A 14573-nucleotide genomic window follows, 5' to 3' on the forward strand; every position below is an offset into this window, starting at 1 on the left:
ATGGCCCCAAGATGTGAGAGAATGCCTGTGGGCAACACGACAGTGGAGAAGACCAGGCAGAGAAGTCACGGAATACCAACTGATGAGTTACCATCGACAAAGTGATGGTGGGCTTGACATTGGTAAATCCTTCACCAGTGGTGAAAGCTGACTAAAGACACACGATGGCACTGATCATAGCAGCACCTAGAACAGGCACTGACACCATCCATTATAAGATTTGCGTCTACCACACTATGAAGACCCAGGTGCAGACTGTCAATGAGCTCATGGACAGTCTAACACATAGTGACAGATTTGTTAGATTGCAGCAGAAAAGCTATACATCTGAATCGGCCAACCAAGGGCTTGCTTGTGTACAGGTAACATCTGCTACGCTATTTGGGCTAGACCCTCCCAAGACAGTATTGGGATGATTCCACAGAAGTTTGGAGGAATAGCAGGCTAAATTCTTGTGACTTCGATCACAGCTATGGATCAGGCACGTATGCCATCAACCAACATCTGGTAATAGGCAGGGACAAGAAGACCGGGTATAGGATAGATATAGCTCTGCACATTGCCAGTCACATCAGGAACGAAGATGTGAGCAAGTGAGAAGTACCAGTGGCCTGAAGGACTTATGAGAATGCTAGGAAAGTGAAGGCCAAGTTCCATGGTGGTAGGGCAATCGGGGCTTGACTCTAAGCTGAGCGTAGTAGGCTTTCAACATGATCCAGGAACAACCATCAGAGCTCTTGGTCCAAGGAGTGCAGTGCTAGGAACAGCTAAGATACTGCGCAGAACCCTCAAACTCCCAGGCCTCTGGTAGAGGACCCGAGGTTGAGGAAGACACGTACCACCCATAGGGGTGAGAGGGGAATTTTTTTTTTTTTATATTAAACCGTGTATTCCTGTAGGTCAATTTGCCCTATAAGAATGTTTCCTTTTTTCTAAACTAGGGTGCCCAGTGCATGACCCAAATGCAACTTGTGAAGCACTAATATGTAGCCAGCAGCTGTAGACACAATGTATTTGCAAGACTATGACCAAAAAATTGATCAAGTAGAGTTTTTTAATGTATGTGCATTATTTATCTCAGAGAAACACTTTTGGACATATTTGTTCTTAGCCAAACATTACAACCTAACACTTAGGGCTTGCCTACATGGGGACACATAGGAAAGTTAAGCCAGTTAACTAAATCTCCTGTGTGGATGTTTTCATTCAGAAGTAAAGGGTCCACAGTTCACTTTAGCTGTAGCTTCTGAATGAAATCATCCACACAGAGGATCAATATGGTTTAACTAATGCACTTTAAATTCACACCTTTAGTTCATTTGGGTTAACTTTCCTAAGTGTTCCCATACAGACAGGCCCTTAAAGACACTTTTCAGGCCAATAAGCCATTAGAAGTATTAGTACTGCATTTCATTCAACCACCAAAAACATAACTTACATGACACATATAAAACCACATTTATCAGCATATTCTTACCTCCACGATCCCGCGCTGCTAAATTTTGACCCCTTTTTAATGTAATGTCCAACTGGTACATTCCGGAATCAGCCAAGGGAAAATCTGCATTACTAGTTCCAATAGTATTTGTTCTCTGAAAGGCAAAAAAACCACAACAAAATAACTATATAATACATATGGCAGAATAAAGAACAAAAAATACATCCTAGAACTAAGGCTGCAAAACCCCAAGCCCAAAATCCTGCAGAACCCCAAGCCCACACAAAGTCCTCTGACTTCACTGGAACTCCTCACAGGGACACCAATATCCACTCATATGGAGTCAATTACAGGTTTGTGGTCTAATGGAGTGGAGCCAGGCACATGCATTCATGAAGAGAGCTCTGAACTTCCCGCCCAGTCTAGACTGGTGCAGAACAAGTAATGTATGTTACAATAGTGATGACTACAAAATGCTTGACCTAATCATTGTTAGTGGAAGCCCAGCTGGCTAACTCTTAGCTTATGTCTACACTACTAGCTAGGGGTGAGATTCCCATCTTGCATACATATAGTCATGCTAGCTCTCACTGAACTAGTGTGAATATAAGTAGCAGTGCAGCCACAGTAGCATAGGCAGTGGTGGGCCAGCTTAATCTTGGTGGAAACATCCTTGGCATGTCTCCTATCACTGCCAGCGCTACCATGGCTATGTTCCAGAGTGGCAGGTCTGCCAAAATAAGAAAGGGAATAAGAGTACAGAAAAGAAATGGAAGCATTCATACACAAAGTATTGAAGGAACACTGTGACCAAACTTTTAGTATTATTTATATAACACCATTGATGTCCATGGCATTTCAACAAATAGACTCTTTCTAGAAACATCAGTATAGGAACTGCAGGTGTTCTCCATGCCATTCTGTCTTCACCTTGTCTGAATTCCAGTAAGTTCTCTCTAGTTACACCACCCAGGGGACAGCTTCATTCTGAAAGCAGAGACCCTGGATATATTTTCATAGCTTTTGCAAATTTCCTTTTATTTACAGCTGTCTAATAGTGATATGTCATATCTGTTGTATAATAAAATTAATGGAGCATAATTCCAATTTCACTTTGTCTGGTGTAAATCAGAAATAATTACACTGAAGCCTATGGTGTTACACTGGTATGGGATCAGAAGCTGGTTCACAGAAAAATTAACTTAACAATTAAAAACTGCTAACCCCTCAAAAAAAAAATGGATCCCACTTTCAGTTTAGAATATTCCCACTTGCACTGGGTTTCTGCTACCTAGAGAACAAACCAAACCAAAAAGAAACCAACGTAAGTTCCTCAGATGCCAACATCTGCTCCTTACAACAGAAGTTTCCACACCTGGGAAAACTAAAATCATCAAGGATGGTGCAGCATAGTCCTCTCTCTATGACCTGCCAGGGAGAGCAAGATTATAGCCCACCTTATTTCTGCCTTCTCTGGGGTGACTAATCCTCCAAAGTCACTGGTAGCAATCTAGCCCTCTGTGTAATCAGCCTTTGAAATAAATAATATTTTTCCTTCTTTTCCCATTGTTATTTTAAAGTTTATTTTATTCAGTTCATTTTTTCATAATTTGTTTTGTTCTGACAGATACAGGAAAGGCTATTTTTCTTTTATCAGGGGGTAGCCGTGTTAGTCTGTATCCCCAAAGCAACAAGGAGTCCAGTGGCACCACAAAGAGTAACAGATTTATTTGGGCATAAGCTTTTGTAGGTAAAAAACCCACTTCTTCAGATGCATTATGCTCAAATAAATCTGTTAGTCCTGAAGATGCCACCGGACTCCTTGTTATTTTTCTTTTGTTATTCAGGTGAATAGCTACAGCTCAGTTCCTGAAAGTTCTGGATTATTTCAAGAACTAGTAAATTCCCACATATATTAAAGCCTTAATCTTGACCTTTTATATTTTATGGATCCAGTGAAGTAGTTAATGGATAAAAATGGTGTTGTTTCTGCAGAACTCTCTTGGCTGGTGGCTGAGGGTTAGATTTTAGCATCAAAGCTCTACTATAAGTTCTTATGGGATTTTTTACACCAAAATTAAAAAATGTTATACTTGTACCATGTTGATAATTTGCCAGTAAAACTTCTGACATTGATTAGAAAATTCAAATTAATAAAGCAAATAAAAATAACATTTGACCTAACTACATAGTCCAGCAAACACTATAAATTTGCAAAGCAAAACAAAGTGAAACTCATTTGTAATCTTTTGATTCTGAAACAACTTTTCCTTTCAAATGCATATGGAGGGTATTAGGAAGACAGAGCTGGGTGTCATCAACATGCTTAAAGCACCTCAGCTCCCATCTCTTCACTAGCACTTGATCCAGCCAAGACAGTCAATTGCCTTGCTCAGTATTTGGATACGAATGGGGCATGAATAAGAATTAATGGACAGACTCAATATAGAGATGGTGATGTTAGTTAGTTAACGGAAACAAATGGAAGGCTGGTGAAGATAATACCAATTTAAGCCACTGAGTCACAAAGCTTGCAGCAGCAGATTTCCAGTGCCTTTCTTCAGGAATAAGATTATTTTCCAAAACTAAAACAATCCAGTATGAAAGCCCCTCCTAGGGCCAAAAAGAGGGTGTGAGGCATAACTGCTACACCCTGAGGCCTAATAGGATGTGGAGGCGAGACACTCTACCATAGACTTGAGTAACCTAGCCAAGACCATATAAACTAGCAATGCTTCCCCTGGCAATGAAAAGCCTGTGTGAGAACAAACAAAATCAGGAGCCTCCCAGGTTAAACAGGAGACACTACACAGCACATCTAAAAACCAAAGCTGATGCAGAATTTGGCAACTCATTTGTTCAGGTCTCACCTGAAGAAGAGCTCTGTGTGAGCTCAAAAGCTTGTCTCTTTCACCAACAGAAGTTGGTTCAGTAAAATATACTACCTCATCCACCTTTTGTCTCTAATACCCTGGGACCCACACAGCTACATCAAAACTGCAAACAGTAAATGGTAGAAAGTTGAGCCACTATCTCTGCATTAGGAGTGGTGCTTATTCAACTAAATGATAAAAAATAGAGACAAACTATAGATATGACTAGCAAATGAACCACCTTTCCAATTATCTTTAACAAATATAACAAAAAATAGCAGTCAGAAAATGACTGTTAGTACACAGGGATCACTGAAAGGCTGCTGTCTCCTTTGGAAAAAAATGTTAAGACAAACTTTATGACAACAGATTACCAAACACTTCATACAATAAGCGTTCCAGACAAAATTGGAAATACCACCCAGGGATTAAAAATCTTGCTATTGAATTGTTTTACAAGGATTTTAAATTTACATTTAGGGATTTGTTTTAATCCACTATTTTATATCTTGGGTCTTACTGAAATTCATGTCCAAATAAGTTGCTCCTTATGTACTTAGGACCATCATAGCCTATAACACTAGCCAAAATCAAAGTCAGCATTCAATGGTTGAAAGGCAGCTTTCAGACCTTGTGCCATCTGTTGCATACATAAAAAAAACACAAATCAGGCAGTGTCAATTTGCAGAAAGGAACCTAGGAAATGTCCTTTAGAGACTAGAAGCTTCTCTGAATCTACTGGTTAATATTGTCAACATTACTTTCTTAAAATTCTCACACTCCACCGTGTCACTTGAAGTGAGAAGTATTTTCTTCCACATAAGTATCCACAATAGACACCCCAGAACCAGACCTATATCTTTATTGTGATATCTGCCATTCCTTTAAGTTAGTACTGAAAGATAAAGCTAAGACATCTGAAGAAGCAGAGAGTCTGAAGGAAAATTTTGTCTTCTTCTCTAGCATCCTAGAATGTAGTGAGGGTCTTGAAATATATTATCTTCAATATGAAGTCAAATAAAAATATTGAAATGGCAGATAGCAGAAGGCCTTTAATATCTTGTTTCATAGAATGAGTAATCATTAAGTGTTTAAGCTCTTAGACAACTAGAAATCCTCTAAGGGAAACAATGCTTGAACAATTACTTTTCAGCTGCAAAGAGTCCTGTGGCACCTTATAAACTAACACCTTATAGACTAACAAACGTATTGTTAGTCTATAAGGTGCTACAGGACTCTTTGCTGCTTTTATAGATCCAGATTAACACAGCTACCACTCTGATACTTTTCAGCTGTATACTGCACTTTGAAATTACTTTGTTATGTTGGTAGTTTGTCTCATTCTATTTAGGAATAATCTTATTAGCTAAATGATATTACAGTTCTTGGATCCAACTTAATTCACAATGAAAATATGGATGAATTTTTCTCTCAAAAGAAAACAGTTTATTTAGCTAATAAAACCATCACTGCCATAGAACTCTGTCACAGTATTCTTTCCTCAATCTGAACCTTAGAGTCCAAAAATGAGGTACTAGCATGAATTCCTCTAAGCTTAATTACCAGCTTAGATCTGATACGCTGCCACCAATCAGGACTCTGAGTGCTTGATAAACTCTGATCTCCCCAAAACCTTCCCTGGGGACCCCCAAGATCCAGACTCCCTGGATCTTAATACAAGGAAAGTAAACTCTTTTCCTCACTAGTGCCTCTCCTAGGCTTTCCCTCCCTGGGTTACCCTGGAATATACTGGGATTCAAACTCCTTGAATCTTAAAATAGAGGCTTTCCACCTCAGCCAGAGGCAATACAGATGCAAGCTCCGAGAATCTAAACAAAGGGATTCCCCCTTCCTTCTTTCTCCCTGTCTCCCACCACTTTCCTGGTAAGTACAGACTCAATTCCCTGGAGCCTCAACTGGGGAAAAATCAAACAGGTCTTTAAAAGGAAGGTTTTAATAAAAGAAAGAAAAATTAAGAAATCTCTGTAAATACAAGATGTAATATTACAGGGTCTTTCAGCTTATAGACACCAGAGAGAAAAGCCTCCCCCCAGCAAAATATAATTTAACACACTTCCAGCAAACTACACATCTGCAAATAAAGAAAAACAATTTAAAAGACTATAACCACCTTTCTACTTAATACTCACTATTCTGAATATATAAGAGACTGTAGCAGGGAGATTGGCAGAAACCTGGTTGCACGTCTAGTCCCTTCCAGGACTTAGAGAGAACAAAGCAAAGCCCAAAAACCACAAACAAAGGCTTCCCTCCACCGAGATTTGAAAGTATCTTGTTTCCTGATTGGTCCTCTGGTCAGGTGTTGTTTGTTACCCCTTTGCAGGTGCAAGAGACATTAAATCTTAGTTATCTGTTTATGACAAACTCTGAAATAGAAAACAAATTGTACAGAAACATGAGCATGATGAAAATATGATGTCTGATTAAAAAGATCAGGAGAGAGAGATCAATTATAAACCATATTTTATGTTTAGTAGACATTGCATTAAACTCTCTTGATCAGTGCTTTTATCAAATCAGTGAGAGTGCTGCTTTAATTTTCAGTTAAAGGTCTAAACCAGCAGTACAATTTTCAATAGTCTAAATGTAAAATAAACGGATCTTCAGTTATAACTTGTTACTGACTCATGACATTTTTAAATGGATTTTCTTACATGTCCTAAAAAATGCATCATTTCAGTGAGTTTTGTCTAAATTCACAAGCAAAAGTCTTTAGTTAGTGTTAGTTAAGGTTGCTATGATCAATAAACTGAACCATAAAAAAAATAGGAAATAACAAAATTAAGATTAAAAAGTATTAAAAGATTTCAAAATCAAGCACTCTTAATTTAGGATATGCCAGAATGATGTTGCCCACACAACCTTAATTCAGCCCCCATTATGATACAGCCTTTAATTACATGCAAAAGTGACTATCTGAAAAGTTTGGTGTAAGTGACTTGCCCAGCATCACATAGGAACTCAGTGGCAGAGAGACAGACAGACTGCGTCTCCATAGGGGTATTCAACTGCCTTAACCATAAGATCGATACTCCTTTCTCTCAGTGCAACCCCCTACCTCTTTCATTACAAATCTTCAACTTCAGGTGAGCCAAGGTTCCTATAGACAACAGCTTACTTCACTACACAAACCGGAGCAGATCTGCCCTGTGCGCTGAATGAACCAGGGTCCTTCTGAAGATAAACAACTACCTTTTGAAGAGAAACACCCAACTTATTCCAGTACAAATGGCTATTAGTCAAGATGGTCAGCGGGGCCAGCGCAAGGATATTTTGCACCCTAGGCGAAACTTCCACCTTGCGCCCCTTTCCCCCCGCCCTCCCCCTGGAGCATCGCTCATTATAAACTTTCAAAAAATAAATACTGCATAATGTGGCATTGTTCACATATACTTCCTTCCTTCATTCTTTCAATAAAAAAACTACATTTTATTTTACCTTTAGAATATCCAATTATTGTTATTAATAAAATTAGAATGGAGAATAGTCCGTCATACAACAACTGACAATATCAATATGACAAATTTTAACAACCTACACATGCATATTCGCACATGATAAACATATACACTCAAATATTTAACATACACACACAATTGACACAAAGTATTAGTGAAATGACGCAGCAGCAACTGACAGAGTCTTAGATCTGAAACAACTCAACAAAAATTGTTAGCCTCAGTCAACAACCTCCTAAAACTAGTAAACTTAGCATTATGAACACCCTGTCAGAACGGGTAATGGCTGCGCATGACAAGAAAAATGACATCATTGCCACTTTGTACTGTCGTGAAGCAGTACGCTTGTGCCCGCAACAGAGAGTTGGCGTAGGCTATAGCTATAATGTACGAGAGAAGAATGACAAGTTAAAATGCAAGTTCAACAATGGTTCTCTTTTCTTTATTCATTCATTTTCCAGCAACAGTGTAAAAAAAAATTTGAGGCACCACTTTTTGCTGCCCCTAAATCTTGGTGCTCTAGGCGGCTGCCTAGTGGTTACACCGACCCTGATGGTCAGGGAAACACCCCCATGCTCCGGGTGAACCTAAACCTCTGACCGCCAGAAGCTTGGACTGAATGACAAAATTGCCCTGTTGTGTTCATTCTTTCTGAAGCATCTGGCACCAGCCACTGTTATAGACAGAATACTGGGTTAGATGGACCTATTGATCTGACCCGGTATGACTGTTCTTATATAAAATTTGAAAAAAATAACCCCTTCTCACCTCTAGTTATGGAAGAAATGATGCTCCGTTTGTTTGGTTTTTTTATTTATCTATATACCCACCTACTTCATCCATCACTAGAGCTAGTTGAAATTTTTCTAACCTAATCTTTTTTAAAGATAAAAAATAGGGTTTTTTTGTTTGTTTGTTTGTTTCAGTACCACTTCTTTTCTATTATAGCTATCTTCAAACATCAGCCTTCTGAGGTAAGATCTTGAATCTAGAGTTGGCTAGAAAATGAAATCCCTTTTCATGTAAAATTTATTTTTGAGAATGAGGGAAAGTCATCTTGACCCAGGACAAAACTTTAAAAAAAAAATGCAAACATTTTCATGGAAAGACTTTAAGAAAAATTCCATTTGTGGAAAACAAAAAACAAACAAACAAACAAAAGGTGGGGGGGCGCGGGGGTGCGGGACGGTTGTCTTCCTGTCTCCTTGCCTGAAAGACTTTCTAACCTGGCTGCCAGAGAGTCAGGGAACTTGCACACTCAGCCTCCTACCACTGGAAGATCTGCAGCTGGGAAGGCAGTGGGAAGAAAAGGAAGGCAGGGGTTCTCTGTCTCTCCTGGAGCTGGAGGGGAAGCAGAATTGTGCCTAGCGATGTCTCCCAGTCCAGCTCCCAGAGCTGGCGTGGGGAGGGGGGGCGGTGGAACAGGAGCGGGAAGGGAGTGGGTGGCAGAGTGCCTGGGCAATCAGCCTCACCAATCCTCTAGGAAAGCTTCTGTCAGTTTCACTTCACATGTGGACAGTCAGGGAGCTGTAAACTCAACTTTCCAGATGAAAAGTCAAAATCAGGGCCAAAATTTAAAATTTCAGTTTTGTGAAAAAGGCATTTTTCAACAGAAAAACATTCATTCAGGTGAAAAAAATTGTTCCTGATAGCTGGAGGCCATTGCTGAGGATGAATACTGACTTCCCTGGCACCAAGTGCTGACTGCACTGAATCCAAGATACTCCAGAATTCACATCACTCTGTGTTTCCCTCATCTTTACCTCTCTGTAGAGCCCTGGTCAGAAGAACTGTCAAGACGAGATAAGTGAATTTTCTTCTTCACTTCCTTTTGCCTTGAGCTTTTCTCAGCCTGTTTCTCTCAGTGAATCTTGCAGAGGGCACTGGCTGGGTATTAGACAAACACATTAATGAACCAAAACTGTTAGTTTAAAAATCTGAAATAAAGTTTGGACTTCTCTTCAAAAAGCTCTGCAGCCAGGGAGGACTGGCTGAGCCACCAGCTACTGAAAAGGCAGAAGGAAGAAAGAAAAAAAAAAAAGGAAAGGAACTTCAGGAAGTAGGGAATTTGCTTGGTGCCAGTGAATGACATTTTTTACCCCCATGCTGCGTGCAGTTTGCAGTACCAATCCTGTAACAAACCTGTGGACCTTAGCACAAAACAGGCTGATTTGCAGACCCATGTATGTACAAAATGTTTTGTCTTCAAGAATCCTAGTGTGTTTTTGGTCATGACAATCACTGATGTCATTATCTGCTGAGGAGTTTCTGTTAATGCAGCTGACACAGTTTAATCTATTTCAGCTTGTGAATTTCGATCCATATCTAAGTGTTACACCACATTTGAGCTTTTACAATTGCTCCCTTTTTTCTTATATATGATAGAAAATTCATTTATTTATCCTAAAGAATTTCCAGAGAAACTGCCGGACTCAGGCTGCAGTTTATACCATGGTATGTACTTTGTTGCTCAGGGAGGTTCTCTCTCTCTCTCTCTTCTCTACCAGAGCCTGTGATATTCATCCAGGTGAAGCAAAGGATGGAAGTTTCACCTCCTGAGTTTAGAGTGTTTTGCCCAGATCTCCAAATTTACAACATATTGTGCCACCCAATGAGCAATTGGATGACATGCCTTTAACAATTCAATGCCTTTACTGTAACAACAATACACTAAAATGTTTTTTTTATTACAAATAAAGGATGTGACATAAATAAAAAGAATAAGCTAGTGGACTGTTAGTCTTATCCTAGCAGCAAAGAGCTTGCTTCAATAATACAGTCAAACAGCTTTTAGGGCCATTTCACATTAGAGAAAACACAATATCCTACTTCCAACATGCCATGTATTCACTAGACAAAACGCTGTTAAACTGAAACAGGTGGGGAATGTACTTTTCAAATTTTGAAGCAGACAACTAAAATTGCTGCTACACGCAAACTATGTCATCATTTAAAAAGCGTGTTAAGGAAGATCAAAACACAGTGAGTCTGATTCTGAGCTCAATTACGCCAGTGAAGTTAGGAGTTACATCTGTTCATACTGATGGAATTATACCAAAGTACAGCAAAATCAGAATTCAGACCATTAATCATAGAAGATCAGGGTTGGAAGGGACCTCAGGAGGTCATCTAGTCCAACTTCCTGCTCAAAGCAGGACCAGTTCCCAACTAAATCATCCCAGCCAGGGCTTTGTCAAGCCTGACCTTAAAAACCTCTAAGGAAGGAGATTCCATCACCTCCCTAGGTAACCCATTCCAGTGCTTCACCACTCTGAGTGAAAAAGTTTTTCCTAATATCCAACGTAAACTTCCCCACTGCAACTTGAGACCATTACTCCTTGTTCTGTCACCTGCTACCACTGAGAACAGTCTAGATCCATCCTTTTTGGAACCCCCTTTCAGGTAGTTGAAAGCAGCTATCAAATTCCCCCTCATTCTTCTCTTCTGCAGATTAAATAATCCCAGTTCCCTCAGCCTCTCCTCATAAGTCATGTGCTCCAGCCCCCTAATCATTTTTGTTGCCCTCCGCTGGACTCTTTTCAATTTTTCCACATCCTTCTTGTAGTGTGGGGTATCTCCTTACAACCCATTTGAGAGTGGTTTCCAAGACCACACAGTGGTTTAATGGCCCACAGGATCTTTATTGTTCTGTCCAACAACATTTCTGTCCCTGTTTATGTGGCCATGAACACAGGCATTCTTCTTCAAGGCCTTTGCCTTGATGTCCCTAGCTTCTGTTTGTCAGAGGGTGGAGATGGATGGCACGAGAGAGATCACTTGATCATTACCTGTTAGGTTCACTCCCTCTGGGGCACCTGGCATTGGCCACTGTCGGCAGACAGGATACTGGGCTGGACGGACTTTTGGTCTGACCCAATATGGCCATTCTTATATTCTTAATATTTCAAATATTTGCCCATCTAAAGAACTTGAGTAACGTAGTTAATCTGCTGCAACCTACACCTGACCTCCAGAAATGAATTCCTTCCAAAATAAAGGGCTCCTATACTGGAAAAAGTGCTTACACATCAGAGGAATGTGTCTTTAAACAAGTTAATAGGATATTTACAAGCTCATTTGGAGAAATATGAAAGTAAGCATAAAGTTGCCATGCATACACATATCTACATGTATGTATCAGTAGTAGCTGACGTAGTGGGCCAGGTCCTCAGCTGCTCCAAGTCAGCACAGCTCCATTGAAGCAGGCTCAGATGCAGCTCTGTGGCACTGTGAAAGAATAAGTGATATCCCTCTCTTAAAGTCAGAGGCCTGGGAGCTGGCCTGGCTGTCTGATTAGCCACAACCCATGGCACCTGCGAAAGAGGTGGACCTTAATTAGCAGACCCTTATATAGATAGATCAGCAAGGAATGGCTGAGTGAGGAGGAAATGCAATATCCTCCAGGAAATTGAAGGGTCAAAGGCAGTGTCTCAATGGACTGCTACTGAAGTTACCGTTGAGAGAAATTGCTCCAGAAAACCAAATAGACAAAAAAGGGAGACTGGCTGGGAGCTCTGTGTTGCTGAGGCTGAGGCAAAAGCCAGGAAATCTGGTTACTGGACCTACAGGTGTAAGAGACTAATTTGGGGGAAGGATTGCTATTCTTGCACAGACTTTGAAGAAAGAATCTCCAAGAGTGATTATGTTGTGCTATGAAGGCTTAGTTAAAGCTACCTAAACTGACAAAAGGCTTCCCTGGATTCCTTGAGAAATCTCAATCAAATTAACCCCAGGGAGTGGGCTGACCCAGCAGAACAAAGTGTAGTCCAATAAGAGAAGGTAATTATCAAATAGGCCTAAACCTTTACATGCAAAAGAGTCACAGTCTAAATCTGAATGCACAGAGAATCAGGCCGTCTCTGTCAATATACAACACTGAGTGGGACTTTGTTTTGTTAACATTTTCAGGAAGGATGTTGTGGTTAAGAAAGAATTAAAATAACTCTGTAAAACAATGTTTAACTGTGCTATTAAAAAAAGTCTTAAACCATCAAAATTAAAATATAACTGATGGTTAACTCTTCAGAAAACATGGGTGTCTGTAGTAAATATTGGTTTCTATTTTTGATTGAAAAGTAAGAGCTTCAAAAGTGTTTATTTTCCACATTACACTAATCACTTTTGATCCCCTACCAGAACTTCCTCCTGCAACCCAAATATTCTGACATATGGATACTATTAACAATTGTAATTGGTACGTGAGACATTTCAGCAGTGCTTCATTTTATTTTATTTTTTGTTTCAGCTGAAGTGCTAACCCAACTTACCAGCAAGGGAAACTAACTCAACAGCAACATTACTACTGCAATTAGATAAGGCTCAGCCACATGCCTCCATTCCTAGAATGCCCTCTAAAACTAGAAACAGTTTTCCAAGCCACCACCCTTTTCTCATTCCAACCCCCTCTAAAACCCCACTCCTTCAACATGACCTATACAGAGCGAGTTAATAAAATGTATAAAAAGAAAGAAAGAACCAAGGAACACACTTTAAGTCACCACAAAATCCTAGTATTTCAACTCTTGTCCTACCTCTCTCCTTTACCATATTTTGTTTCCTATTCTCACTTGCTGTGTCATGCCAGAATTTAAGCCCCACACCTGAAATCTATTGCATAAAAATCAAGTGTTGCAATCGTGCAAAGCCCCACTGAAGTCAGTGAGAGTCTTCATGGGCATGGCAGTCCACCCATGCTCAACAAATTGCAGTACTGGGGCTTTAGACTATAAACTTTTCAGGGCAGCCATGTCTTTAAGGGCTAATGATTGTCATTTTAGGAGGAAGGGATTTACATGTTATGCCATTTTAAACATACTGTACTCTGGAAACTCCTGATGGATGTACCTTTGAAAATTCTTTTTCCTAAATCTACTTGGCAGGTGAAGAACTGCCTCAAACAAGATAGTGTACTTCTCTCTCTGTGCCAACAAAAACAACTTCATAAAACATTTAATTAGTTTCTTTAATGAATCCCACAGCCTGAAAGCAATCATATTTGTTATCCTCCCTCAAATTTCCATCATTTTCTGTTTCAATCATCACAAAAAACTTTTATAATTTATGTATATCAAAGTCACATTGTTTCAGCAGATGATGCCCTATCCCTCTAACAATACCAATCAACAGCTCTTATTCTAAGAAGCTGTGCTACAATAATCTTTATTGTTTTAGAAAACAGAAACAAATGACTTAGTTAGAAAAAAACTGTGTAGGAAGCTTGCACTTACTTCCCAGTGCCAGAAACCACAGAGAGCAAAAAAAGCAGCCCCACACTCACTGTGCCAATATCTTCCACTGTACTCAAGGACAACAGAAAAACACGTTTGCTGAAAGTTTTACTAAAATGATCAACAGTTAAATAGCTGGATAATAAATAGTTAAGGTTATCACTAAGTTTCATAATTAACACTTAGGTTAATAAGGGCAATTCACACATCTATTAGTGTTTCAGAAGGACCATTCTGTATCAGATTATACTAGTTTTAAATTTGAAAAAGAAATTACGTTTTGCAGAAAACCTCTTTAAAAAATGAAAGCTTAGATTTTGCTTAACTTTCTGCAGCAAAAGGTGGGTTCTGCAGCCAGTTCCACAAATGCAGCAAACAATCCTGTGGCACCTTATAGACTAACAGACGTTTTGGAGCATGAGCTTTCGTGGGTGAATACCCACTTCGTCAGATGCATGTAGTGGAAATTTCCAGGGGCAGGTATATATATGCAAGCAAGCTAGAGATAATGAGGTTAGTTCAATCAGGGAGGATGAGGCCCTGTTCTAGAAGTTGA

General features: G+C 39.6%; 1 protein-coding gene across 8 annotated transcripts in view; it reads right to left on the minus strand.

The window, feature by feature from the left end:
* MCTP1 (multiple C2 and transmembrane domain containing 1) overlaps nucleotides 1-14573 on the minus strand; it is a 505482-nt gene that overhangs the window by 329654 nt on the left and 161255 nt on the right. For 7 of the 8 annotated variants that reach the window (XR_012656107.1, XR_012656106.1, XR_012656105.1 and 4 more), the window contains exon 1: nucleotides 1478-1587. Coding sequence is in view for 5 of the 8 variants with exons in the window: in XM_075067094.1 (XP_074923195.1) it covers nucleotides 1478-1538 (61 nt within the window). In the remaining 3 variants the exon portion in view is untranslated. Of the gene's footprint in view, nucleotides 1-1477; nucleotides 1593-14573 lie in introns of those variants that run through there. The other variant, XM_075067090.1, reaches the window with a different exon arrangement.

This window comes from Chelonoidis abingdonii, chromosome 6 (assembly GCF_003597395.2).
Source record: "Chelonoidis abingdonii isolate Lonesome George chromosome 6, CheloAbing_2.0, whole genome shotgun sequence".
NCBI lineage: Eukaryota > Metazoa > Chordata > Testudines > Testudinidae > Chelonoidis > Chelonoidis abingdonii.